The 25,981-nt window shown below is 39.8% G+C and overlaps 1 protein-coding gene across 1 annotated transcript in view; it reads left to right on the top strand.

The window, feature by feature from the left end:
* DNAH14 (dynein axonemal heavy chain 14) overlaps positions 1-25,981 on the top strand; it is a 458,298-nt gene that overhangs the window by 266,406 nt on the left and 165,911 nt on the right. The window contains exons 39-42 of the mRNA XM_054659353.2: positions 1,369-1,459; positions 3,166-3,374; positions 4,163-4,415; positions 25,835-25,913. Of these exons, the coding sequence (XP_054515328.1) occupies positions 1,369-1,459; positions 3,166-3,374; positions 4,163-4,415; positions 25,835-25,913 (632 nt within the window). The remainder of the gene's footprint in view (positions 1-1,368; positions 1,460-3,165; positions 3,375-4,162; positions 4,416-25,834; positions 25,914-25,981) is intronic.

Here is a 25,981-nt window from a genome sequence, read left to right as displayed (position 1 = left end):
GCAAGGCAGAAATGGCTTGCTAGGGGACCCAGTGAGCCCACAGGGCTTTTCCTGCTGCTTCCTCTACCCCTGTATTTTGCTCAGCTCTCTAACTTGACTAAGCTCCAGGTAAGGTCACACAACTCATGCAGATCTTCTTTCATGATCTAGACCTTCAGGTTCCCTAGTGAGGGTGTGTGTTTGGGGGCGGATGATCCCCCTTTGCCACTTTCACAGTTTGGACACTCTCAGTATTTCGGCTGTCTCCCCAGTCCTGCAGGAGCAATCCACTTTCTTTAGAGGGTCTGTGGGTTCTCTCGGCTTTCCTGATTTATTCTTGCAGTCATTCTGGAGCAAAAGTTCATGATGTGAGCCTCCACATGCTTCTCTGTCCATCCAAGTAGGAGCTGCAATCTAGTCCTGCCTCCATCTGCCATGATCTCTGCAAGTCAAAACAATCTATTTAGAGAAAGAAATGCACTAGAGCATAATGATGTATATCCAAGCATAATAATTACTTTTGAATAGGAATAATAATTGGAAATAGCCTAGGACTTGCTTACTTTGTGATGAGGCTGGGAATTAGTAGGAATTGATTACTATTTGCTGTGACCTGGTTGAAACATGAGCACCTTTGTCTCTCTCTTTTAGAACCTACACTGTGCCCCCAGCATAGCTCTATTGTTTGGTTTTCTCCCTGACTACTATTGATAGTTAAGGAAACCAGTGCCAATAAGCTGATGATATATTACTCAGCTCTTTTACAGAGATGAATAATTAAGCCTCCCCATCTCAAGATAATAAGGAGTTAATATGTTAATATACATACATCAGAATTTCTCAAAGGTTGGTGTAAAAATGACATGTATTAGAATAGCTCAGGGTAATTTAATTTTCATTAAAAGTGAAAAATTCTGGGCTTCATCCCAAACCTATTCAATTAGAATCTCCAAGGATGAGGTGTTACAATCTGTAATTGAACAAACTGCAGGTAATTCTACGTATTCTAAAACTTGAGAACTGATATGAAGGAAAGTCTAGAAAAAAAAATACACCAAAATATATATGGTGATTGTCTGTGGGTAATGGAAATTCAAAGAACTTTTGCTTTCTTGTGTTTTTCTGTTTTATTTGACATCCTACAATAAGCATGTACTGTCTTTGCAGGGGGAAAAAAGAAACCAAAGTAAAATAGTTTTCCAAAGTAAATAAGCTATAGTCACAAGTCAGTTACATTAGACTATGCTGGTTATATGTTGGTCTTTTCAGTTACAGAACCCTCTGCCTTTTATATTTTTATCACTCAAGAAAGCATATTGACATATAATCCATTGTAGTTGAAAAGTGTTATTAAATAAAAATTTAAACATTATTGATTACATATTTTAGGTTTTCAAACTTGATTCCTCTGATACAACAGAGACTGATGATAATATTTTTGAGGAGATAGAGAAAGTTGTTAAAATTCCAGAAAATCACAGTAAGTGTTACTAAATTCAAGAAAGATGATTAATATAGAAGACAAATTCTCAACCAATATGAGCTATATTTATATGTTTAAACATGTTTTTTGACTGGTAATATTTTGTTCCTGTACCATTTATTTGTTCATATGTTTATTTAAAATTTGTGTAGTGTTACCACATATTATATTACAATGTATACATATATATGTATGATTACATTATATAAGCACCATGGCTTAAATAGTCCTTCAGTTTATAAAAGAACCAAGTGGATATTAAAGGTAGAAATAAATAATGATGTGATAAGCACCAGCGGCAATCTGATATTGCCTCTGGTATTGCCTCTGATATTGCCTCTGAAATGGGACTCCAAACAATTTGTACATTTCCAGGCCAAAGCATACAACCCAAGTAGATTTATCTAAAATGAACTGCACACCTGTAATATGCCAGACACTTTACTATGTGCCAGTGGGACAAAATATGTATATGACCTTGTCAGTCTACTGGAGGAGCACTGACCATTGCTTTCCCCACTCCAGGTTGCACATCATGTCAACACATCCACCATTAGTACATATATGATCCAGACTTTAAAAGAGATTTCTGCTTCTGCTTCTACTTTACTGAATATTTGTGTGTTATTTTGGGGAAAGTACAGTGATTAGGCACCATTAGTTTACTTCATGGGACTTTGAGGCCGTTCCTAGGGCAGGTATTTGTCAGAGCACCTCTTAGCAGTAGTGGCTATATGGATCCTAGCTCTACTCTTGGATTCTTCTGGGATATTTTAATATCTTTTCAGTGGTTATCTATTTTCTGTCTGCATAGTGACCTATTCATACCTCCCCTATCCTGACCAATGAATTTTCTAAAATTGTGGAGCACAGTGGTGGGTGTAGCATGTGTGCTATGGTCTAAAGGTTTGTGTCCCTCCAAAATCCATGTGTTGAAATTCTAACTCCCAAGGTGATGGTATTAGGAGGCAGGGGGCCTTGGGGAGTTGATTAGGTCATGAGGGTAGAGCCCTCATTAATGGCATTAGTGCCCTGAAAAAGGAGCTCAAGAGAAATTCCTCACCCCTTCCACCATGTGAGGACAAAGAATGTGCCCATCTGTCAACCACAAAGATAGCACCCCCAGACAAGGAATCTGCTAGTGCCATGATCTTGGACTTCCAAACCTCCAGAACTGTGAGAAATAAATGTCTATAGTTTATAAGCTACCCAGTCTAAGGCTTTTTGTTACAGCAGCCCAAATGGACTAACACCCTGTGGAAAGAGGAGTAAATGGGTTCCAAATATAGTATACTTTAAACTCTGTTTGATTATTTCTTCAAAGAACATCTATTTCCCTTTGCTATTCCCCAAGGGCAATATATCTAAAAAATATTCTGGGGTAGAAGGGCAAACTTACAAATCATATTATTATGCAAAAGGTAAAATTATAGCTGTTTCTCCTAAGCAAATTGTAAGGGTTAATTATCTAATTCAACAATCTAAGAATGTCTAAACAATGCTTAAAGCATTATTAAGTATACTGTATAAATATTCATATTCAGTTATACCAGGGACTACATGTAAACACATTCACTCTAGTGTTTTCTAGGATATCTTTCCTCTTAGAAAATATTTTCTAAGTAAAATAGAAAATTAGCAAGATTGTAATGAAAGATGACTGACATTAGTCTCAGTTACATTAAAAATATTTTTCTCTCCAGATTTTGATTGGCAGTGGATTATCCTAGATGGCCCAGTGGACACCTTTTGGGTAGAAAATCTGAACTCTGTGCTAGATGATACTAGAACTTTGTGCCTAGCAAACAGTGAGAGAATAGCTTTAACTAATAAAATAAGAGTGATTTTTGAAGTGGACAGTCTCTCTCAGGCCAGTCCTGCTACTGTCAGCCGATGTGCCATGGTCTATATGGTAAGCTTTCAAAAACAAATGTTTTAACAAAGCAAAAATGTTGTTTATGATAGTAACTATTTATTATTTACAGCATTTTATGTTTATTTTATTTTTACCTTTGTATCCAGCAGCATGAACCCAATAGTTCCAAATCTTTGTGTCTCCCAAAGCCTCATAATCCAGAATTGAATGTGAATTTAATTATTACTGTTTTAATACTACTCTTAGTAATTGGAGTGTCAGTATTTTCCACAACTGTGGGTAAACAAATAGACAGGTTAGGCTGCTGATATGAATTATTTTTTCAATAGAGGAAGATGGTCCTGAGGCCTTTTCATACTCACTCTGACTCTTAAGAACTTGGGAAACACACTATGCAGACAGTGGGAGGGAAGTACAAAATATAACATGAAGTTATTAGCTATAGTCTCTATTCTCTGTACATGAAGTTATTAGCTATAATTAGCCCTATGCTCTAATCTACTTAACTGAATGTTATGAATAAATCTAAGTATAGGGCTGACTTCTGGGTAAGCAGTACCCCTCACCACATTCGCATAGCCTCAATACACCTTCCTACACATAATCCCCTAATTGTTTTCTTGTAAGACCATAGTTAGAAATCACAAATCATTCCAGCGAATGTTAATTCCTTAAGCTACTTTGATCATTTGCCCTTTAATGAATGACAATTCTAAGTCATATTTATGAGAGGGCAGTGGTGAAGTAAAAAGAGAGTAAGATAGTAGAAGGATACCATATTTTTATTTCTTTACATAAGATTATATTTTGCTCATTATTATTAGGATCCTGTTGATCTGGGATGGGAACCTTATGTTAAGTCATGGCTTCTGAAAACTTCTAAAATTATAAGTCAATCAGGAGTGGATTGTCTTGAATTCATGATTAAAAATAGTGTCACAGACGGACTACAATTTATAAGGAATCGTCAGAAATTTCAGCCATATCCTATGGAGGACATAACAATCGTCATAACTCTCTGCAGAATTCTTGATGCTTTCTTTGACTTCATGGGTAAAAATGGAGGATTTGAACAAAGTGAGTTTTTTTCTCTAAGTCATATCAATGATATATCTTAGCTAGTCAATGCCAATTCATCACCGTCTATTAGATTTTAGAAAATTTCTCAAAGAGCAGGCATTTTTAGTCTGTTTGGACCAACAGCAGATATGCACATGGAACAAATTAAAAACCATTTATAGAGGAACATATCAAAAGTAAATTAGTATCATACAAGTGTTGAAGGATCACAGGAAAAATGATTGTAAAGAACCACTAGAGGGTCTCTATTAAAGAAGAATGTTTCCGCGTATTTTAAAGATTCTTAGAGTTAGAAATAGTGAAAAAAGCCTGTTCAGAATTCCAGGTGTAAGTTGTAATCACACAAAGGCATAATCATGAAAAGTAGTAAAACATATGTAAGGAGGGATAAACAGATTCAGAAAATCATGTAGTATTATAGATAAGATATTGGTAGTGTCTCTGAAGTCAGAATCCCTACATTCAAATACTGGTTTTATGCAGTTTTTGGTAAGATGGCAGATTAGCACAGGCTCCCAATTCTCTCTCTGAAACCAGTCTTGGATTCATCAAACCAATATAGAAATCGCTATAAATCCCTGAGGTGACGTAAGATGGTTAGATCCCAGCAAGAGGAAGCAGCAACCCTGAACAACCCTGGACGCCATGAATAGGAGATAAGTGGAAGAAAATATTTAGGTGTATACTTTCCCCATCAACTCAACTCTGAATGGGCTATTGTCCATCCTTTGCCAGTTAGTACACCACAGCACAGCCAGGGGCAACAACAAAATGTCCCATTGGCAGGGAAGCCTAACTGGGTTAGGGAGTAGGTAAAAACATATTTTCTCCTACTGCCACCCCCCTTCAAATCTTAAACCAAGATGATTAAAAAAGAGAGACCACACTTAGAACAGTGCCAGAGTAGATACAGATCGTTAACACACAAGTGACCTGCTTTGAAGAGTGACCACTCCCTCCCCAGATTCACACTTCTGAATTCATCAGAAGTGCACCCAGGAAAGTTGTTGCAGTACTGGAAACAAAGCAAAAAGAATCAGTTAAAAAAAACAACAACTGGAGGTTAGAAGTAAAAAAAAAAAAAAGTATTAGTTAAAATAACATAATAAATGGGTTGAATGCTGGATTGGTTAGCTGTATAACAGATTAGTGAGAGCCATAACAACAGTCAAGGAACTCTCAGAATGCATCAGGAAGAGCTAAAGAGGTTAAATATTATGTATTTTAAATATACAAGAAATATGTTTCTATAATACAGAAATATGTGTATATAGTTGAAAGATGAATAAAAATTGAAAGGTTAACATTCATATAACAGAACCTCCAGAAAGATATAGTAAAAATAAATAGAGGGGAAGAAATGTTTCAGGAAATAATTGCCTAGGAGTTCAGAGAATTAGAGAAAATATGAGACCTAAGATTGAATAGGATCCTGGAGTATTTAAACATGACAAAAAGTAAAAACCCACACCTAGAAATGTTAGATAGATAAATTTTCCTACACCTCTTGGATGTTCTGTTCTTTTTTGTTTGTTTTCTTTATTCTCTTTGTGTTTCTGTTTGGTCGATTTCTATTGACATGTCTTCCAATTTACTGATTCCTTGCTCTGCTACATGCAGTCTGCTGTAAGCCCATTGAAAGAATTCTCATATTTGATATTGTGGTTTTTATTTCCAGCATTTCCATTGACCTTTTTATAGTTTTCATCTCTCTTCTGGAATTCCCTCTCTGTCCATGAATGATTTCTTCCTTCAACATTAGATCTTTTACATTTTAATCATAATTTTTAAAAAAAATTCCTGTCTGATAATTTCAACATCTGGCCATCTCTGGGTCTGTTCTTTTGACTGCTTTATCTCTTGGCAACATGACTTTTCTTAATCTTTCTTATTTTTATGTCTCATAATTTTTAATTGAATACCAGATATTGTGTATAAAAGAAATTAGAGACTGAGGTATACAGTAGTTATACATGGAAATGGGCATACTTTTTCTTCTGCCACATTGTTCAGGTAGTGGCATGGTGGGTTGAGTCAATATTGACCTAGATTTGGCTGTTAATGTTACTATAGTTACCTTCAGTGCACCACAGACTTTAAATTTTCCATGCTACTGTACCTTTCCTGGCAATAGATTGCTGTTGTTTGTTACTTGGTTCAAGGTTCATGGTGGGAACAGGGGAGATTTACAGGTTCTCATGTTATAGCCTCATTTTAAGGCAGGGTCTGTGCACCTGAGCCTCAGGCATGGTGTTTCTCAGCAAAGAAACAATTTATTGTTAATAGCTACGTTCAATATCAATTTATGAATAATACCTAAGATTAAAGAACGATTCTAAGATATTTCAGAGGAGAAAGACAACAATAACAAGAGAAGATAAACACAAGATTTGTTAATATCAATATGGTTCAAGAAGAAATGAAGTAGTATTTTTAAAGTGTTTTATATTTAGCAAATATATGATATAAGCATGAGAAGTGCCAGTCTGCAGGTCCCAGCGAGATCAACGCAGAAGGTGGGTGATTTCTGCATTTCCAACTGAGGTACCCAGCTCATCTCAATGGGACTGGTTAGACAGTGAGTGTAGCCCACAAAGGGCGAGCAGAAGCAGGGTGGGGCATCACCTCACAAGGGAAGTACAATGGGTCAGGGAACTCCCTCCCCTAGCCAAGAGAAGTTGTGAGGGACAATGCCATGAGGAACAGTGCATTCTGGCCCAGATACTATGCTTTCCCCGTGGTCTTTGCAACCTGCAGACCAGGAGATTCCCTTGGGTGCCTACACCACAAGGGCCTTGGGTTTCAAGCACGAAACTGGGTGGCTATTACGGCAGACACCGAGCTAGCTGCAGGAGTTTTTCTTCGTACCCCAGTGGGGTACTTACTGGCCTGTAATGCCAGTAAGACAGAATCATTCACTGCCCTGGAAAGGAGGCTGAAACCAGAAAGCCACGTGGTCTAGTTCAGCAGATCCCAACCCCAGGGAGCCCAGCAAGCTAAGATCCACTGGCTTGAAATTCTCACTGCCAGCACAGCAGTATGAAGTTTACCTGGGACTCTCGAGCTTGGTATGGGGAAGGGCATCCACCATTACAGAGGCTTGAATAGGCAGTTTTCCCCTCACTGTGTAAACAAAGGAACTGGGAAGTTCAAACTAGGCAGAGCCCACCACAGCACCACAAAGCCACTGTATCCAGACTGCCTCTCTAGATTCCTCCTCTCTGGGCAGGGCATTTCTGAAAGAAAGGCAGCAGCCCAAGTCAGGGGCTTATAGATAAAACTCCCATCTGCCTGGGACAGAGCACCTGGGGGAAGGGGTGGCTGCTGCTTCAGCAGACTTAAACATTCCTTCCTGCTGGCTCAGAAGAGAGCAGTGGATCTTCCAGCACAGTGCTCGAGCTCTGCTAAAGGACAGACTGCCTCAAGTGGGTCCCTGACCCCCGAGCCTCCTGACTGGGATAAACCTCCCAGCAGGGGCCAACAAATACCTCATACAGGAGAGCCCCAGCTGGCATCTGGTGGGTGCCCCTCTGGGATGAAGCTTACAGAGGAAGGAGCAGACAGCAATCTTTTCTGTTCTGCAACCTCCGCTGCTGATACCCAGGCAAACAGGATCTGGAGTGGACCTCCAGCAAACTCCAACAGACCTGCAGCAAAGAGTCCTGACTGTTAGAAGGAAAACTAACAAACAGAAAGGAAGAGCGTCAACATCAACAGAAAGTAAGTCCACACAGAAGCCTCATCTGAAGGTCACCAGCATCAAAGACCAAAGGTAGATAAATCCATGAAGATGAGGAAAAAAGGTAGATAAATCCATGAAGATGAGGAAAAACCAGCACACCAAGGCTGAAAATTCTAAAAACCAGAATGCCTCTTCTCCTCCAAAGGATTACAATTCCTCGCCAGGAAGGCAACAAAACTGAACGGAGAATGAGTTTGATGAACTGACAGAAGTAGGCTTCAGAAGGTGGGTAATAACAAACTCCTCTGAGCTACAGGAGCATGTTCCAACCCAATGCCAGTAAGCTAAGAACCTTGAAAAATGGTTAGAGGAATTGATAAGTAGACTAACCAGTTTAGAGAAGAAAATAAATGACCTGATGGAGCTGAAAAACATAGCAAGAGAACTTCATGAAGCATACACAAGTATCAATAACTGAATAGATCAAGCAGAAGAAAGAATATCAGAGATTAAAGATCAATTTGATGAAATAATGCATTAAGATTAGAGAAAAAAGAATGAAAAGGAATGAACAAAGCCTCCAAGAAATATGGAACTATGTGAAAAGACCAAACCTACATTTGATTGGTGTACCTGAAAGTGGTGGGGAGAATGGAACCAAGTTGGAAAACACTCTTCAAGATATTATCCAGAAGAACTTCCCCAACCTAGCAAGACAGGCCAAAATTCAAATTCAGGAAATACAGAGAACAATAAAAAGACTCCTCAAGAAGAGAAACCCCAAGACACATAATTGTCAGATTCACCAAGGTTGAAATGAAAAAAAATGTTAAGGGCAACCAGAGAGAAAGGTTGGGTTACCCACAAAGGGAAGCCCATCAGACTAACAGTATATCTCTCTGCAGAAACCCTACAAGCCAGAAGAGAGTGGGGGCCAATATTCAACATTCTTAAAGGAAAGAATTTTCAGCCCAGAATTTATTTATTTATTTATTTATTTATTTATTTTTATTATACTTTAAGTTCTAGGGTACATGTGCACAACGTGCAGGTTTGTTACGTATGTATACATGTGCCTTGTTGGTGTGCTGCACCCGTTAACTCATCATTTACATTAGGTATATCTCCTAATGCTATCCCTCCCCCCTCCCCCCACCCCATGACAGGCCCCAGTGTGTAATGTTCCCCACCCTGTGTCCAAGTGTTCTCATTGTTCAGTTCCCACCTATGAGTGAGAACATGTGGTGTTTGGTTTTCTGTCCTTGCAACAGTTTGCTGAGAATGATGGTTTCCAGCTTCATCCATGTCCCTACAAAGGACACGAACTCATCATTTTTTATGGCTGCATAGTATTCCATAGTGTATATGTGCCACATTTTCTTAATCCAGTCTATCATTGATGGACATTTGGGTTGGTTCCGACCCTTTGAGATTGTGAATAGTGCCACAATAAACATACGTGTGCGTGTGTCTTTATAGCAGCATGATTTATAATCCTTTGGGTATATACCCAGTAATGGGATGGCTGGGTCAAATGATATTTCTAGTTCTAGATCCTTGAGGAATCGCCACACTGTCTTCCACAATGATTGAACTAGTTTACAGTCCCACCAACCGTGTAAAAGTGTTCCTATTTGTCCACATCCTCTCCAGCACCTGTTGTTTCCTGACTTTTTAATGATCACCATTCTAACTGGTGTGAGGTGGTATCTCATTGTGGTTTTGATTTGCATTTCTCTGATGGCCAGTGATGATGAGCATTTTTTCATGTGTTTTTTGGCTGCATAAATTTCTTCTTTTGAGAAGTGTCTGTTCATATCGTTTGCCCACTTTTTGATGGGGTTGTTTGATTTTTTTTCTTGTAAATTCGTTTAACTTATTTGTAGATTCTGGATATCAGCCCTTTGTCAGAAGGGTAGATTGTAAAAATTTTTCCCATTCTGTAGGTTGCATGTTCACTCTGATGGTAGTTTCTTTTGCTGTGCAGAAGCTCTTTAGTTTAATTAGATCCCATTTGTCAATTTTGGCTTTTGTTGCCATTACTTTTGGTGTTTTAGTCATGAAGTCCTTGCCCATGCCTATGTCCTGAATGGTATTGCCTAGATTTTCTTCTAGAGTTTTTATGGTTTTAGGTCTAATATTTAAGTCTTTGATCCATCTTGAATTAATTTATGTAGAAGATGTAAGGAAGGGATCCAGTTTCAGCTTTCTGCATATGGCTAGCCAGTTTTCCCAGCACCATTTATTAAATAGGGAATCCTTTCCCCATTTCCTGTTTTTGTCAGGTTTGTTAAAGATCAGATGGTTGTAGATGTGTATTATTTCTGGGGGCTCTATTCTGTTCCATTGGTCTATATCTCTGTTTTGGTACCAGTACCATGCTGTTTTGGTTACTGTAGCCTTGCAGTACAGTTTGAAGTCAGATAGCATGATGCCTCCAGCTTTGTTCTTGGCTTAGGATTGACTTGGCAATGGGGGCTCTTTTTCGGTTCCATATGAACTTTGAGGTAGTTTTATCCAATTCTATGAAGAAAGTGATTGGTAGCTTGAAGAGGATGGCATTGAACCTATAAATTACCTTGGGCAGTACAGCCATTTTCACAATGTTGATTCTTCCTTTCCATGAGCATGGGATGTTCTTCCATTTGTTTGTGCCCTCTTTTATTTCATTGAGCAGTGGTTTGTAATTCTCCTTGAAGAGGTCCTTCACATCCCTTGTAAGTTGGATTCCTAGGTATTTTATTCTCTTTGAAGCAATTGTGAATGGGAGTTCACTCATGATTTGGCTCTCTGTTTGTCTGTTACTGGTGTATAGTAATGCTTGTGATTTTTGCATATTGATTTTGTATCGTGAGACTTTGCTGAAGTTGCTTATCAGCTTAAGGAGATTTTGGGCTGAGACGATGGGGTTTTCCAGATATACAATCATGTCATCTGCAAACGGGGACAATTTGACTTCCTCTTTTCCTAATTGAATACCCTTTATTTCTTTCTCTTGCCTGATTGCCCTGGTCAGAACTTCCAACACTATGTTGAATAGGAGTGGTGAGAGAGGGCATCCCTGTCTTGTGCCAGTTTTCAAAGGGAATGCTTCCAGTTTTTGCCCATTGAGAATGATATTGGCTATGGGTTTGTCATAAATAGCTCTTATTATTTTGAGATACATCCCATCAATACCTAGTTTATTGACAGTGTTTAGCATGAAGAGCTGTTGAATTTTTTCGAAGGCCTTTTCTGTATCTATTGAGATAATCATGTGGTTTTTGTCTTTGGTTCTGTTTATATGATGGATTACGTTTGTTGATTTGTGTATGTTGAACCAGCCTTGCATCCCAGGGATGAAGCCCACTTGATCATGGTGGAGAAGCTTTTTGATGTGCTGCTGGATTCGGTTTGCCAGTATTTTATTGAGGATTTTTGCATCGATGTTCATCAAGGATATTGGTCTAAAATTCTCTTTTTTTGTTGTGTCTCTGCCAGGCTTTGGTATCAGGATGATGCTGGCCTCATAAAATGAATTAGGGAGGATTCCCTCTTTTTCTACTGATTGGAATAGTTCAGAAGGAATGCTACCAGCTCCTCTTTGTACCTCTGGTAGAATTCAGCTGTGAATCCGTCTGCTCCTAGACTTTTTTTGGTTGGTAGGCTATTAATTATTCCCTCAATTTCAGAGTCTGTTATTGATGTATTCAGGGATTTTACTTCTTCCTGGTTTAGTCTTGGGAAGGTGTATGTGTCCAGGAATTTATTCATTTCTTCTAGATTTTCTAATTTATTTGCATAGAGGTGTTTATAGTATTCTCTGATGGTAGTTTGTATTTCTGTGGGATTGGTGGTGATATCCCCTTTGTCATTTTTTATTGCATCTATTTTATTCTTATCTCTTTTATTCTTTATTAGTCTTGCTAGCAGTCTATCAATTTTGTTGATCTTTTCAAAAAACCAGCTCCTGGATTCATTGATTTTTTGAAGGGTTTTTTGTGTCTCTATCTCCTTCAGTTCTGCTCTGATCTTAGTTATTTCTTGCCTTCTGCTAGCTTTTAAATGTGTTTGCTCTTGCTTCTCTAGTTCTTTTAATCGTGATGTTAGGGTGTCAATTTTAGATCCTTCCTGCTTTCTCTTGTGGTCATTTAGTACATAAATTTCCCTCTACACACTGCTTTAAATGTGTCCCAGAGATTCTGGTATGTTGAGCCTTTTTTCTCATTGATTTCAAAGAACATCTTTATTTCTGCCTTCATTTCGTTATATACCTAGTAGTCATTCAGGAGCAGGTTGTTCAGTTTCCATGTAGTTGAGCAGTTTTAGTGAGTTTGTTAATCCTGAGTTGTAATTTGATTGCACTGTGATCTGAGAGACAGTTCGTTATAATTTCTGTTCTTTTACATTTGCTGAGGAATGCTTTACTTCCAACTATATGGTCAATTTTGGAATAAATGTGATGTGGTGCTGAGAAGAATGTATATTCTGTTGATTTCGGGTGGAGAGTTCTGTAGATTTCTATGAGGTCTGCTTGGTGCAGAGCTGAGTTCAATTCCTGGATATCCTTGTTAACTTTCTGTCTCATTGATCTATCTAATGTTAACAGTGGGGTGTTAAAGTCTCCCAGTATTATTCTATGGGAGTCTAAGTCTCTTTGTAGGTCTCTAAGAACTTGCTTTATGAATCTGGGTTCTCTTGTATTGGGTGCATATATATTTAGGATAGTTAGCTCTTCTTGTTGAATTGATCCCTTTACCATTATGTGATGGCCTTCTTTGTCTCTTTTGATCTTTGTTGATTTAAAGTCTGTTTTATTAGAGACTAGGATTGCAACCCTTGCCTTTTTTAAACTTTCCGTTTGCTTGGTAGATCTTCCTCCATCCCTTTATTTTGAGCCTATATGTGTCTCTGCACATGAGATGGGTATCCTGAATACAGCACCCTGATGGGTCTTGACTCTTTATCCAATTTGCCAGTCTGTGTCTTTTAATTCGAGCATTTAGCCCATTTATATTTAAGATTAATATTGTTATGTGTGAATTTGATCCTGTCATTATGATGTTAGCTAGTTATTTTGCTCATTAGTTGATGCAGTTTCTTCCTAGCCTCAATGGTCTTTACAATTTGGCATGTTTTTGCAGTGGCTAGTACTGATTGTTCCTTTCCATGTTTAGTGCTTCCTTCAGGAGCTCTTGTAAGGCAGGCCTGACGGTGACAAAATGTCTCAGCATTTGCTTGTCTGTAAAGGATTTTATTTCTCCTTCACTTATGGAGCTTAGTTTGGCTGGATATGAAATTCTGGGTTGAAAATTCTTTCCTTTAAGAATGTTGAATATTGACCCCCACTCTCATCTGGCTTGTAGAGTTTCTGCCGAGAGATCCACTGTTAGTCTGATGGGCTTCCCTTTGTGTGCAACCCGACCTTTCTGTCTGGCTGCCCTTAATGTTTTTTCCTTCATTTCAACTTTGGTGAATCTGACAATATGTGTCTTGGAGTTGCTCTTCTCGAGGAGTATCTTTGTGGCATTCTCTGTATTTCCTGAATTTGAATGTTGGCCTGCCTTGCTAGGTTGTGGAAGTTCTCCTGGATAATATCTTGCAGAATGTTTTCCAACTTGGTTCCATTCTCCCAGTCACTTTCTGGTACACCAATCAGACGTAGATTTGGTCTTTTCACATAATCCCATATTTCTTGGAGGTTTTGTTCATTTCTTTTTACTCTTTTTTCTCTAAACTTCTCTTCTCACTTCATTTCATTCATTTGATCTTCAATCAGTTATACCCTTTCTTCCACTTGATCAAATTGGCTACTGAAGCTTGTGCATCTGTCATGTAGTTCTTGTGCCATGGTTTTCAGCTCCATCAGGTCATTTAAAGACTTCTCTACACTGTTTATTCTAGTTAGCCATTCATCTAATCTTTTTTCAAGGTTTTTAGCTTCTTTGCAATGGGTTCGAACATCCTCCAATAGCTCGGAGAAGTTTGTTATTACTGATCATCTGAATCCTTCTTCTATCAACTCATCAAAGTCATTCTCCATCCGGCTTTGTTCCATTGCTGGTGAGAAGCTGCATTCCTTTGGAGGAGAAGAGGCGCTCTGATTTTTAGAATTTTGAGCTTTTCTGCTCTGGTTTCTCCCTCGTTTGTGGTTTTATCTACCTTTGGTCTTTGATGATGGTGATGTACAGATGGGGTTTTGGTGTGGATGTCCTTTCTGTTTGTTAATTTTCCTTCTAACAGTCAGGACCCTCAACTGCAGGTCTGTTGGAGTTTGCTGGAGGTCCACTCCAGACCCTGTTTGCCTGGGTATCACCAGCGGAGGCTGCAGAACAGCAAGTATTGCAGAACAGCAAATGTTGCTGTCTGATCCTTCTTCTGGCAGCTTCATCTCAGAGGTGCACTGCCCTGTGAGGTGTCAGTTGACCCCTACTGGGAGGTGTCTCCCAGTTAGGCTACTCAGGCATCAGGGACTTACTTGAGGAGGCAGTCTGTCCGTTCTCAGATCTCAAACTCCATGCTGGGAGAAGCACTACTCTCTTCAAAGCTGTTAGACAGGGACGTTTAAGTCTGCAGAAGTTTCTGCTGCCTTTTTTTCAGCTATGCCCTGCCCCCAAAGGTGGAGTCTGCAGAGGCAGGCAGGCCTCCTTGAGCTGCGGTGGGCTCCACCCGATTGGAGCTTCCAGGCCGCTTTGTTTACCTTTTCAAGCCTCAGCAATGGTGGACGCCCCTCCCCCAGCCTCACTGCCACCTTGCAGTTCAATCTCAGACTGCTGTGCTGGCATTGTGTGAGGCTCCACGGGTGTGGGACCCTCCGAGCCAGGTGCTGGATATAATCTCCTGGTGTGCCATTTGCTAAGGCCATTGGAAAAGCGCAGTATTAGGGTAGGAGTGTCCCGATTTTCCAGGTACCATCTGTCACAGCTTCCCTTTGCTAGGAAAGGGAATTCCCTGACCCCTTGGGTTTCCCGGGTGAGGCAATGCCCCACCCTGCTCCATGGGCTGTACCTACTGTCTGCTAAGCCCCAGTGAGATGGACCTGGTACCTCAGTTGGACATGCAGAAATCACCCGTCTTCTGCATTGCTCACACTTGGAGCTGCAGACTATAGCTGTTCCTATTTGTCCATCTTGGAACCTCCTAGTCCCAACCTAGAATTTAATATCCAGCCAAACTAAGCTTCATAAGTGAAGGAGAAACAAAATCCTTTATAGACAAGCAAATGCTGAGAGATTTGGTCATCACCAGGCCTGCCTTACAAGAGCTCTTGAAGGAAGCACTAAAAATGGAAAGGGAAAACTAGTACCAGCCACTCCAAAAACACACCAAATTGTAAAGATCATCAACACTATGAAGAAACTACATCAACTAGTGGGTAAAATAACCAGCTAGCATTATAATGACAGGATCAAATTTACACATAACAATATTAACCTTAAATGTAAATGGGCTAAATGCCCCAATTAAAAGACACAGACTGGCTCATTGGATAAAGAGTCAAGACCCATCAGTGTGCTGTATTCAGGAGACCCATCTCATGTACAAAGACACACATAGGCTCAAAATAAAGGGATAGAGGAAGATCTACCAAGCAAATGGAAAGCAAAAAAAAAAAAAAAAGCAGGGGTTGCAATCCTTGTCTCTGGTAAAACAGACTTTTAACCAACAAAGCTCCAAAGAGACAAAGAAGGGCATTACATAATGGTAAAGGGATCAATGCAACAAGAAGAGCTAACTATCCTAAATATGTATGCATCCAATACAGGAGAACACAGATTCATAAAGCAAGTTCTTAGAGACCTACAAACAGACTTAGACTCCCACACAATAATAATGGGAGATTTTAACACCCCACAGTCAATATTAGATCAACAAGACAGAAAATTCACAAGGATATTCAGGACTTGAACTCAGCCCTGGACCAAGTAGGCCTAATACACATCTACAGAACTCTCCACCCTAAATCTACAGAATATACATTCTTCTCAGCACCACATCACACTTATTCTAAAATTGACCACATAATTTGAAGTAATGCACTCCTGAGCAAATGCAAAAAATGGAAATCATAACAGTCTCTCAGACCACAGTGCAATCAAGTTAGAACTCAGGATTAACAAACTCACTCAAAACCACACAACTACATGGAAACTGAACAACCTACTTCTGAACGACTACTGGGTAAATAACGAAATTATTAGCTGGGTAAATAACAGAAATGACTAAGTTTTTAAAATGAATGAGAAAAAAGACACAGCCTACCAGAATCACTGGGACACAGCTAAAGCAGTGTTTAGAGGGAAATGTATATCACTAAATGCCCACGTCAGAAAGCAGGAAAGATCTAAAATCAACACCCTAACATTACAATTAAAAGAACTAGAGAAGCAAGAGCAAACAAATTCAAAGGCTATCAGAAGACAAGAAATAACTAAGATCAGAGCAGAATTGAAGGAAATAGACACAAGAAACCCTTCAAAAAAATCAGTGAATCCAGGAGCTGGTTTAAAAAAAAAATAGATAGACAGCTAGCCAGAATAATATAGAAGAAAAGAGACAAGAATCAAATAGACACAATAAAAAATGATAAAGGAGAGATCACCACTGATCCCACAGTAATACAAGCTACCATCAGAGAATACTATAAACACCTCTATGCAAATAAACTAGAAAATCTAAAAGAAATGGATAAATTCCTGGAGACATATGCTCTTCCAAGACTAAACCAGGAAGAAGTTGAATCCCTGAATAGACCAATAAAAAGTTCTGAAATTGAGACAGTAATCAATAGCCTACCAACCAAAAAAAGCCCAGGACCAGACAGATTGACATCTGAATTCTACCAGAGGTACAAAGAGGAGCTAGTACCATTTTTTTCTGAAGTTATTCCAAACAATAGAAAATAGGGACTCCTCTTTAACTCATTTTATGAAGCCAGCATCATCCTGATACCAAAACCTGGCAGAGATGCAGAAAAAAAGAAAATTTCAGGCCAGTATCCCTGATGAACATCAATGTGAAAATCCTCAATAAAATACTGGCAAACTGAATCCACCAGCACATCAGAAAGCTTATCTACAATGATCAAGTCAGCTTCATCTCTGGGATGCAAGGCTGGTTCAACATATGCAAATCAATAAACATAATACATCACATAAGCAGAACCAATGTCGAAAATCATGTGATTATCTCAATAGATGCAGAAAAGGCCTTCGATATAATTCAACACACCTTTATGCTAAAAACACTCAATAAACTAGATACTGACGGAACATATCTCAAAATAATAAGAGCTATTTATGACAAACCCACAGCCAATGTCATACTGAATGAGCAAAAGCTGGAAGCGTTCCCCTCGAAAACTGGCACAAGACAAGAATGCCCAGTCTCACCACTCCTAATCAACATAGTATTGGAAGTTCTGGCCTGGGCAATCAGGCAAGAGAAAGAAATAAACTGTATTCAAATAGGAAGAGAGGATGTCAAATTGCCTCTGTTTGCAAATGACATGATTGTACATTTAGAAAACCCATTGTCTCAGCCCTAAAACTCCTTAAGCTGATAAGCAACTTCAGCAAAGTCTCAGGATACAAAATCAACTTGCAAAAATCACAAGCATTCTTCTACACCAATAATAGACAAACAGCCAAATCATGAGTGAACTCTTATTGACAATTGCTACAAAGAAAATAAAATACCTAGGAATACAACTTACAAGGGATGTGATGGACCTCTTCAAGGAGAACTACACACCACTGCTCAAGGAAATAAGAGAGGATATAAACAAATGGAAAAATATTCCATGCTCATGGATAGGAAGAATCAATATCGTGAAAATGGCCATACTGCCCAAAATAATTTATAGATTCAATGCTATTCCCATCAAGCTACGATTGATTTTCTTTACAGAATTAGAAAAAAACTACTTTACATTTCATATGAAACCAAAAATGAGCCTGTATAGCCAAGAGAGTCCTAAGCAAAAAGAGCAAAGCTGGAGACATCACACTGCCTTACTTCAAACTGTACTACAAGGCTTACAGTAACAAAAACAGCATGGTACTGGTACCAAAACAGATATATAGGCCAATGGGACAGAACAGAAGCCTCAGAAATAACACCACACATCTACAACCAGCTGATCTTCGAGAAACCCGACAAAAACAAGCAATGGGGAAAGGATTCTCTATTTAATAAATGATGTTGGGAAAACTGGCTACACATATACAAAAAACTGAAACTGGACCCATACCTTACACCTTATACAAAAATTAACTCAAGATGGATTAAAAACTTAAACGTCAGACCTAAAAAACGTAAAAAACCCTAGAAGAAAACCTAAGCAATACCATTCAGGACATAGGCATGGGCAAAGACTTCACAACTAAGACACCAAAAGCAATGGCAACAAAAGCCAAAATTGACAAATAGTATCTAATTAAACCAAAGACCTTCTGCACAGCAAAAGAAACTATCATCAGAGTCAACAGGCAACCTACAGATTGGGAGAAAACATTTGCAATCTGTGCCTCTGACAAAGGGCTAATATCCAGAATCCACAAGGAACTTAAACAAATTTACAAGAAAAAAAAAAACATCAAAAAGCAGGTAAAGGATATGAACAGACACTTCTGAAAAGAAGACATTTATGCAGCCAAAAACATGAAAAAAAGCTCATCATCACTGGTCAATAGAGAAATGCAAATCAAAACCACAATGTGATACCATCTCATGCCAGTTAGAATAGTGACCACTAAAAAGTCAGGAAACAACAGATGCTGTGTAGGAGATCAGTCAGGGTGATGGGAGAAATTATAAGGAAAGATGCAAACCTTCTTGGAAGGCCGGGAGGTTTTGCAAAGCTTCAGGGAAGAATGAACTGAAGGCAGCTGTTCTTACCCAGGGTCAAAGGGCATAGGTACAAAGGAATGTAGAGGAGTTAATCTAAATAGGTTGTTTACTGATGTTGTCCTAAAACAGACCTTTGATCGTTTGCACACAGGACTGCTCTCAATTCAGGGGGTCAACTATGTTTATTACCCACAAATTGTGTTTGCTCCAAGCCTTTGTCATTAAATCTGTACTGAATAAATGCAATTATTGCCAGCTTATCGGGGCTGCACTCTCTTGGCTACTGGACTCTTGTTGGTGGTGCTGAGCTGTGTGGTCCCCTAGCCACGCTGTCAGGCAACCTATGTCAGCATACTTCTTTCATCTGTCACTCAGCCGGAGTCTGCAGGACAGACTTGGCAGGTGGTGCCTCGTGTGAGGAACACTGCAATGGATCATGTTGGAACCCTCAAAAATGAAGGTAAAGAGACTGCGCTGTCAGTAAGTCAGTAAGTCATTGGTACCCGCTTGGGATATCCAAGTTTGAGGGAATTGTTCAGGCTTTCATCATGGGACAACAGTTATCAGCTCAACAGCAACAGTATATAAATGTACTGAAACAGCTGTGTCTGGAGTTGGTTCCTTCCAGTGGGTTCGTGGTCTCGCTGACTTCAAGAATGAAGCCGTGGACCTTCACAGTAAGTGTTACAGCCCTTAAAGGTGGCACGGACCCAAAGAGTGACCAGCAGCAAGATTTATTTTGAAGAGTGAAAGCTTCCACAACATGGAAGGGGACCCAAGAGGGTTGCCGCTGCTGGCTGGGGTTGCCAGCTTTTATTCCCTTATTTGTCCCTGCCCATGTCCTGCTGATTGGTCCATTTTACAGAGTGCTGATTGGTCCATGTTACAAACCTCTAGCTAGCCACAGAGCACTGACTGGTGCATTTCTACAGAACACTGGTTCATTTTACAAACCTCTAACTAGCCACAGAAAAGTTCTTCAAGTCCCCACCCGACCCAGGAATCCAGCTGGCTTTGCCTCTCACAGCTGCTTAAAGCTGGCAGATCCTCGGTTTTGCAGGCTCAATTAAGGGACCTAATGCAAACTGCTGTGTCCCATAACCCATGGTTCCCAGAAGAGGGTACACTAGACATAGAGCTCTGGGAACAAGTGGGGAGAAATTTTAAACAAGATCATGCACAAGGGCAATGGGTCCCAGTAACATCTCTGATATTATGGGCTTTACTTAGGGCTGCTTTGCTCAACTCTACGCAGAAGAGCCTAAAAAGGGAAGGGAGGAGGAATCATCACCTACCTTACCACCTCCTCCTTCTCCTTCAGCCCAGCCATTACCAGGCAAAAATAACAAAGAGAAAACAGAGGTTTTGCCTGAGCCCCCTCCTCCTGTAAATTGGAAAAAAGAAAAGGGATACACTACAGCTATGGGACCCTGTCTTAGGCAAGCAGCATTAGAAGGGGAGCTCTTAGCCTGCCCGGTAATGCAAGATCGACAAAACAATCAGGTATACAAACCCATTTCTTTTGACACTTATAAAGAGATAAGAAAAAGCATTAAAGAAAATGGAGCCACTAGCCCATTTACCAAAGGGTTAATTGAGGTCACTTTGCAGACTTCTTTCTAGTAATGGCCACTGTTCACACCCCCTCAGGTCCTCTTTTGATTCCAGCACAATGCATAAAACCATCCATGGCATGCTAGGACCCAACCCAGTACCAGAAATGAAGGAAATGTCCCTACAGGACCCGCAGTCCCAGACGATGCAGCTTCCTCAGACAACACAATCCCCAGACATTACCTGTGGGATACTGAAGACAGCTCAGGAGACTGAGTGTATCCTGCTCTGGACACAGACACCATTCACTCCAGATAATTTGTTCCTTGATATACTTTCTGTTGTACATTGCAACTCTCATAGGGTAATAACCCTTCTTATTCTCTCACTCTGCCTGCAACCCGCAACTGTTACTCTATTGGGCTTATCTCTTAGATCTGCCTTTCTTCCCCTCTGTTACTTGGGCAGACACCTCCTTCCCAGCCTTTAATAACATAACTGCTTGGCTAGGAGGGATTGACTTACCCCCAGTGGGGTCTCTCATTAATGGCACACATTGGACTAAGGTGCCAGGTAACACTATATATCACTCCACTATCCTCCCGCTGTGTGTAAGTTATAAAAGTTCTAACCCTTACTGTGTGCCTGCCCAAACACAATTATGACTACATCATGGCAAAGGAAATGCCTTAACATTCTTGGTTGCAGATAGCCTCAAACCAGGCAACACTACCAATGCCACCTTCCCAAACATTCCTCCCTGTGCTAAAGAACAAAGCCGGAAAAGTAATGGATTCCACTTTAGTTGGGAGGTCTGTCACGGGGGACAAGCCCGTAGCCTCCAGTTAGGCAATTATAACATCTTAGACTGAGCCCCCATGGCCATTTTGAAGGGGGCCTGCCCCTCCACACCTGTGGGTATTTCTTGCAAGGTGGAGATGAGAGACTGAGAAAAGAAATAAGACAGAGACAAAGTATAGAGGAAGAAAAGTGGGCCCAGGGGACCGGCGCTCAGCAAGTGAGGACCTGCACTGGCACTGGTCTCTGAGTTCCCTCGGTATTTATTGATCATTATATCTACTATCCTGGCAAGGGGGATGTGGCAGAACTATAGGGTCATGGTGGGGAGAGGGTTAGCAGGAAAACATGTGAGCAAAGGACTCTTTGTCATAAATAAGTTTAAGGAAAGGTGCTGTGCCTGGATGTGCATGTAGGCCAGATTTATATTTGACTTTACACAAACATCTCAACGCAGTAAAGAGCAGTATTTCTGCCAGCATGTCTCACCTCCAGCCATAAGGTGGTTTTCTCCTATCTCAGTAAATAGAATGTACAATTGGGTTTTACACCGAGACATTTCATTCCCAGGGATGAGCAGGAGACAGATGCCTTCCTCTTATCTCAACCGCAAAGAGGCCTTCCTCTTTCACTAATCCTCCTCAGCACAGACCATTTACGGGTGTCGGGCTGGGGGACGATCAGGTCTTTCCCTTCCCATGAGGCCATATCTCAGGCTGTCTCAGTAGGGGGAAACCTTGGACAATACCCAGGCTTTCTTGGGCAGAGGTCCCTGCGGCCTTCCGCAGTGCATTGTGTCCCTGGGTACTTGAGAATGGAGAATGGCGATGACTTTTACCAAGCATACTGCCTGCAAACACAATTTTAACAAAGCACATCCTGCACAGCCCTAAATCCATTAAACCTTGAGTCAATACAACACATGTTTATGTGAGCACAGGGTTGGGGCTAGGTTTACAGATTAACAGCATCTCAAGGCAGAAAAATTTTTCTTAGTACAGATCAAAATGGAGTTTCTTATGCCTTTCTTTTTCTACATAGACACAGTAACAGTCTGATCTCTCTTTCTTTCCCCTACACATTTGCAGGGTTACCATACTGATGTCCACATCCATTGTGGCATCAATCAGTTTCATAGTCACATCCCATTTGGGCCAATGGGGAGAGGAGATATCCCAGACCCCAAGTAAAGTCCATGCCACCCCAAGACACTTTATGGTGCCTAGGACATCTTAGCACCTCCCTTAACACCTGGCATGGGACATATCATAATTCCAGTAACAATTATATTATGACCGTCATTCATAATCACACAGATCAGTGCCTGATTTGCACTACCCATCCATATGTTTTCCTTATGGGAGCTAATATTTCCATTATACCCCAAAACTCCAAGTTTGTGACCTGAGTGCAGGGACAGGCTTGGTTCACCTCATGTATCCCTAATTACAGTATATCTAGTTAAAATATTACTAGTGTCATGGTATTAAGGAGAAAATCTGAGGCATTCCTACCAGTCAATTTGACATGTGATTGGCAAGGTTCCTCTGCCCTTGCCATCTTAGAATGTGCCCTGTCCTAGGTGAGACCCAAAAGATTCATGGGCACACTTATAGCCTTTAAAATCTCAGCCATAGTCATCTTGGCAACTGCTATTGTTGCTGTGGCCTCTATTACTGAATCAGTACAAATAGCTACCTTTGTAGATAACTTGGCCAAAAATGTGTCTAATGAATTCTCTTACAGCAGGGTATAGATCAAAAGATTCTTGCATGCCTGCAAGCCCTTGAGACTGCCTTGGAATATGTAGGGGAGCAACAAGATGCACTGGCATTCTGACAGCAATTAAACTGTGGGAGCATAAGCATATCTGTGTCACCTCTCTATCTTGGAATCAATCAATACATAGTTGGGATGAGGTGAAACAACACCTCTGGGGAAACTTACATGATAATTTAACAGCAGATGTAAGGCAACTTAAACTAAAATTCTAGAATCCCTAATCGCCATAGATCTACATGCCCAACAAACAGCCACATGGAATGATGTGCAAGGACATCTCTCCTGGATAGACCCCCCACTCCTGTGGGGGGTCACTTCTTGATTGGAAAAGAATGATACTGATTATACTCATTTTTGTCTTACGTTATTTACTAATTCTAGGATGCAAAGCTGGAATACGAGTTATAACCACTGCGCCTGACAAACCTGTTGCTGCATGCATCTGTACTCTTCAATCAACAAAACCTGATGCAAAAAACAGAAAAGGGGGAGATGTAGGAGATTGGTCAGGATTGTGGGAGAAATTATAGGGAAAGATGCAAACCTTCTTGGAAGGCCGTGGGTTTTGCAAAGCTTCAGGGAAGAATGAGCTGAAGGCAGCTGTTCTTACCCAGGGGCAAAGGGCATAGATACAAAGGAATGTAGAGGAGTTTATCTAAATAGCTTGTTTACTCATGTTGTCCTAAAACCGACCTTTGATCTTTCGTGTGCAGGACTGCTCTCTACTCAGGGGGTTGACAATGTTTATTATCACAAATTGTGTTTGCTCCAAGCCTTTGTCATTAAATCTGTACTAAATAAATATGAGTGTAGCCGGCTTATCAGGGCTGCACTTTCTTGGCTGCTGGACTCTCATCTGCAGTGCTGAGCCATGTGGTTCCCTAGCTGTGCAGTCAGGCAAAATACCCGTGTCCACATACTTCTTTCATCCATCGCTCAACCAGAGTCTGTGGGACAGACTCAGCAATGCTGGAGAGGATGTGGAGAAATAGGAATGCTTTTACACTGTTGGTGGGAGTGTAAATTAGTTCAACCATTCTGGAAGACAGTGTGGCGACTCCTCAAGGATCTAGAACCAGAAATACCATTTGACTCAACAATCCCATTACTGGGTATATACCCAAAGGATTATAAATCATTCTACTGTAAAGAAACATGCACATGTGTGTTTATTGTAGCACTAGTCACAATAGCAAAGACTTGGAACCAACCCAAATGCCCATCAATGGTGGACTGGATAAAGAAAATATGGCACATATACACCATGGAATACTATGCAGCCATAAAAAAGAATGAGTTCATGTCCTTTGCAGGGACATGGATGAAGCTGGAAACCATCATTCTCAGCAAACTAACACAGGAACAGAAAACCAAACACCACATGTTCTCACTCATAAGCTGGAGTTGAACAATGAGAACATATGGGCACAAGGGGGGAACATCATACACTGGGGCGTGTCAGGGGTGGGGGTCAAGGGGAGGGATAGCACTAGGAGAAATACCTAATGTCAATGATGGGTTGATGGATGCAGCAAACCACCATGGTACATGTATACCTACATAACAAACCTGCACATTCTGCACATGTATCCCAGAACTTAAAGTATAATAAAAAATAAAAATGTATATATTTTTTCATCTTTGGTAGTAGCAGAAGGGGAAGAACACTTAAAGGATCTGTAGAATAAGGGATGCTGAAGTGGGTGATAAAAAATTGATTGAACTTATCTTGGTGAGCTATTTGACATTATATGCTAAAAATATCCATATACTCTGGTCTACTATCTTTTATTCTAGGAATTTATTATAAATAAATAATCAGAGAAGAATAGAAAGATTTATGCACAAGGAGGTTTATTCATAGCAGAATTATTTATAATCATAAAACAACAATTATTTGAATCCCAACAATGGATGAATGGCTTAATAAATTATGATGCAACAAAATCATTTTTCAAAAGATTATTAATAACAAGGAGACAGGCCTAAAAAGCAGAATCAGCACTCAACTCTGTTTTTAGTTTTCTATTTAGGTTCAAATTTTAAAATATTATGTTTTTATATAATTTATATCTTTATATAAAAACCCACAAAGAAATGCATCAACATATTACTAGTTGTTATATTTAGGTGGTGGAATTATGGGTGATTGTTTTCTTCTGTACACTAAAAGAAGCATTTTTTTAATATTAAGAAAACAAATATTATAAAAATAAGCTACAAGGAAGAATGAATAATTACTCTTTGTGTTTCTCTGTGGAATGAATTAGTTGGACAAAAAAGGTGGGTAATGGGAGTGAGAGGGGGATGACTACAATCTGCCTAACATGCCCCAGCTGAATGTTTGTTTTAATAAATTTGTTACTTGAAAGCATGCAGCTTCTTTTTTTATTGCCCCACTTTATGAGGGCCGATTTGTTGTTTAGCTTGTAATGAGTACCATATTTGGTCATAGTCACTTGAATGTTTCAAAGTTTACATTTTGGAACAATCAGTCTTATTTTAAAAAGGATAGAATAGAATAAAGAACAAATGTATGCAGCTTTATGCTTCAAATAAATAAAAATCAGTTCTGACAATGTAAGAACATTCTCTGCTCCTCTAATTCCCACTTTGTTTTGATAAGTTAATTCTCAGATACTGTATGTTAAATAAAGATATTCTATGATAATTCACTAACTAAACAATGTTAAAGGTTAAAACTCATTAGTTTACCAGATAAATTTTAGGTCTGTTGTTAATTATGGAAAAATACTCTTTCCTTTTTAAGGTGATGATTTGAATGACACGTCATCTAAGGAGGCAAATTCCCGAAGAGAGTCTGTCACATTCAAGGATATAGAAAAGAGGTCAGTTACATTCCTTCAGAAAACATTTTTTTAATAACCATTAGGTGCCAGACCCTCAAATATGCACA

Source organism: Pan troglodytes, chromosome 1, assembly GCF_028858775.2.
Source record: "Pan troglodytes isolate AG18354 chromosome 1, NHGRI_mPanTro3-v2.0_pri, whole genome shotgun sequence".
NCBI classification, from domain to species: Eukaryota; Metazoa; Chordata; class Mammalia; order Primates; family Hominidae; genus Pan; species Pan troglodytes.
Note: the sequence above shows the minus strand (reverse complement) of the source record. Positions and strands in the feature narration are given on the sequence as shown.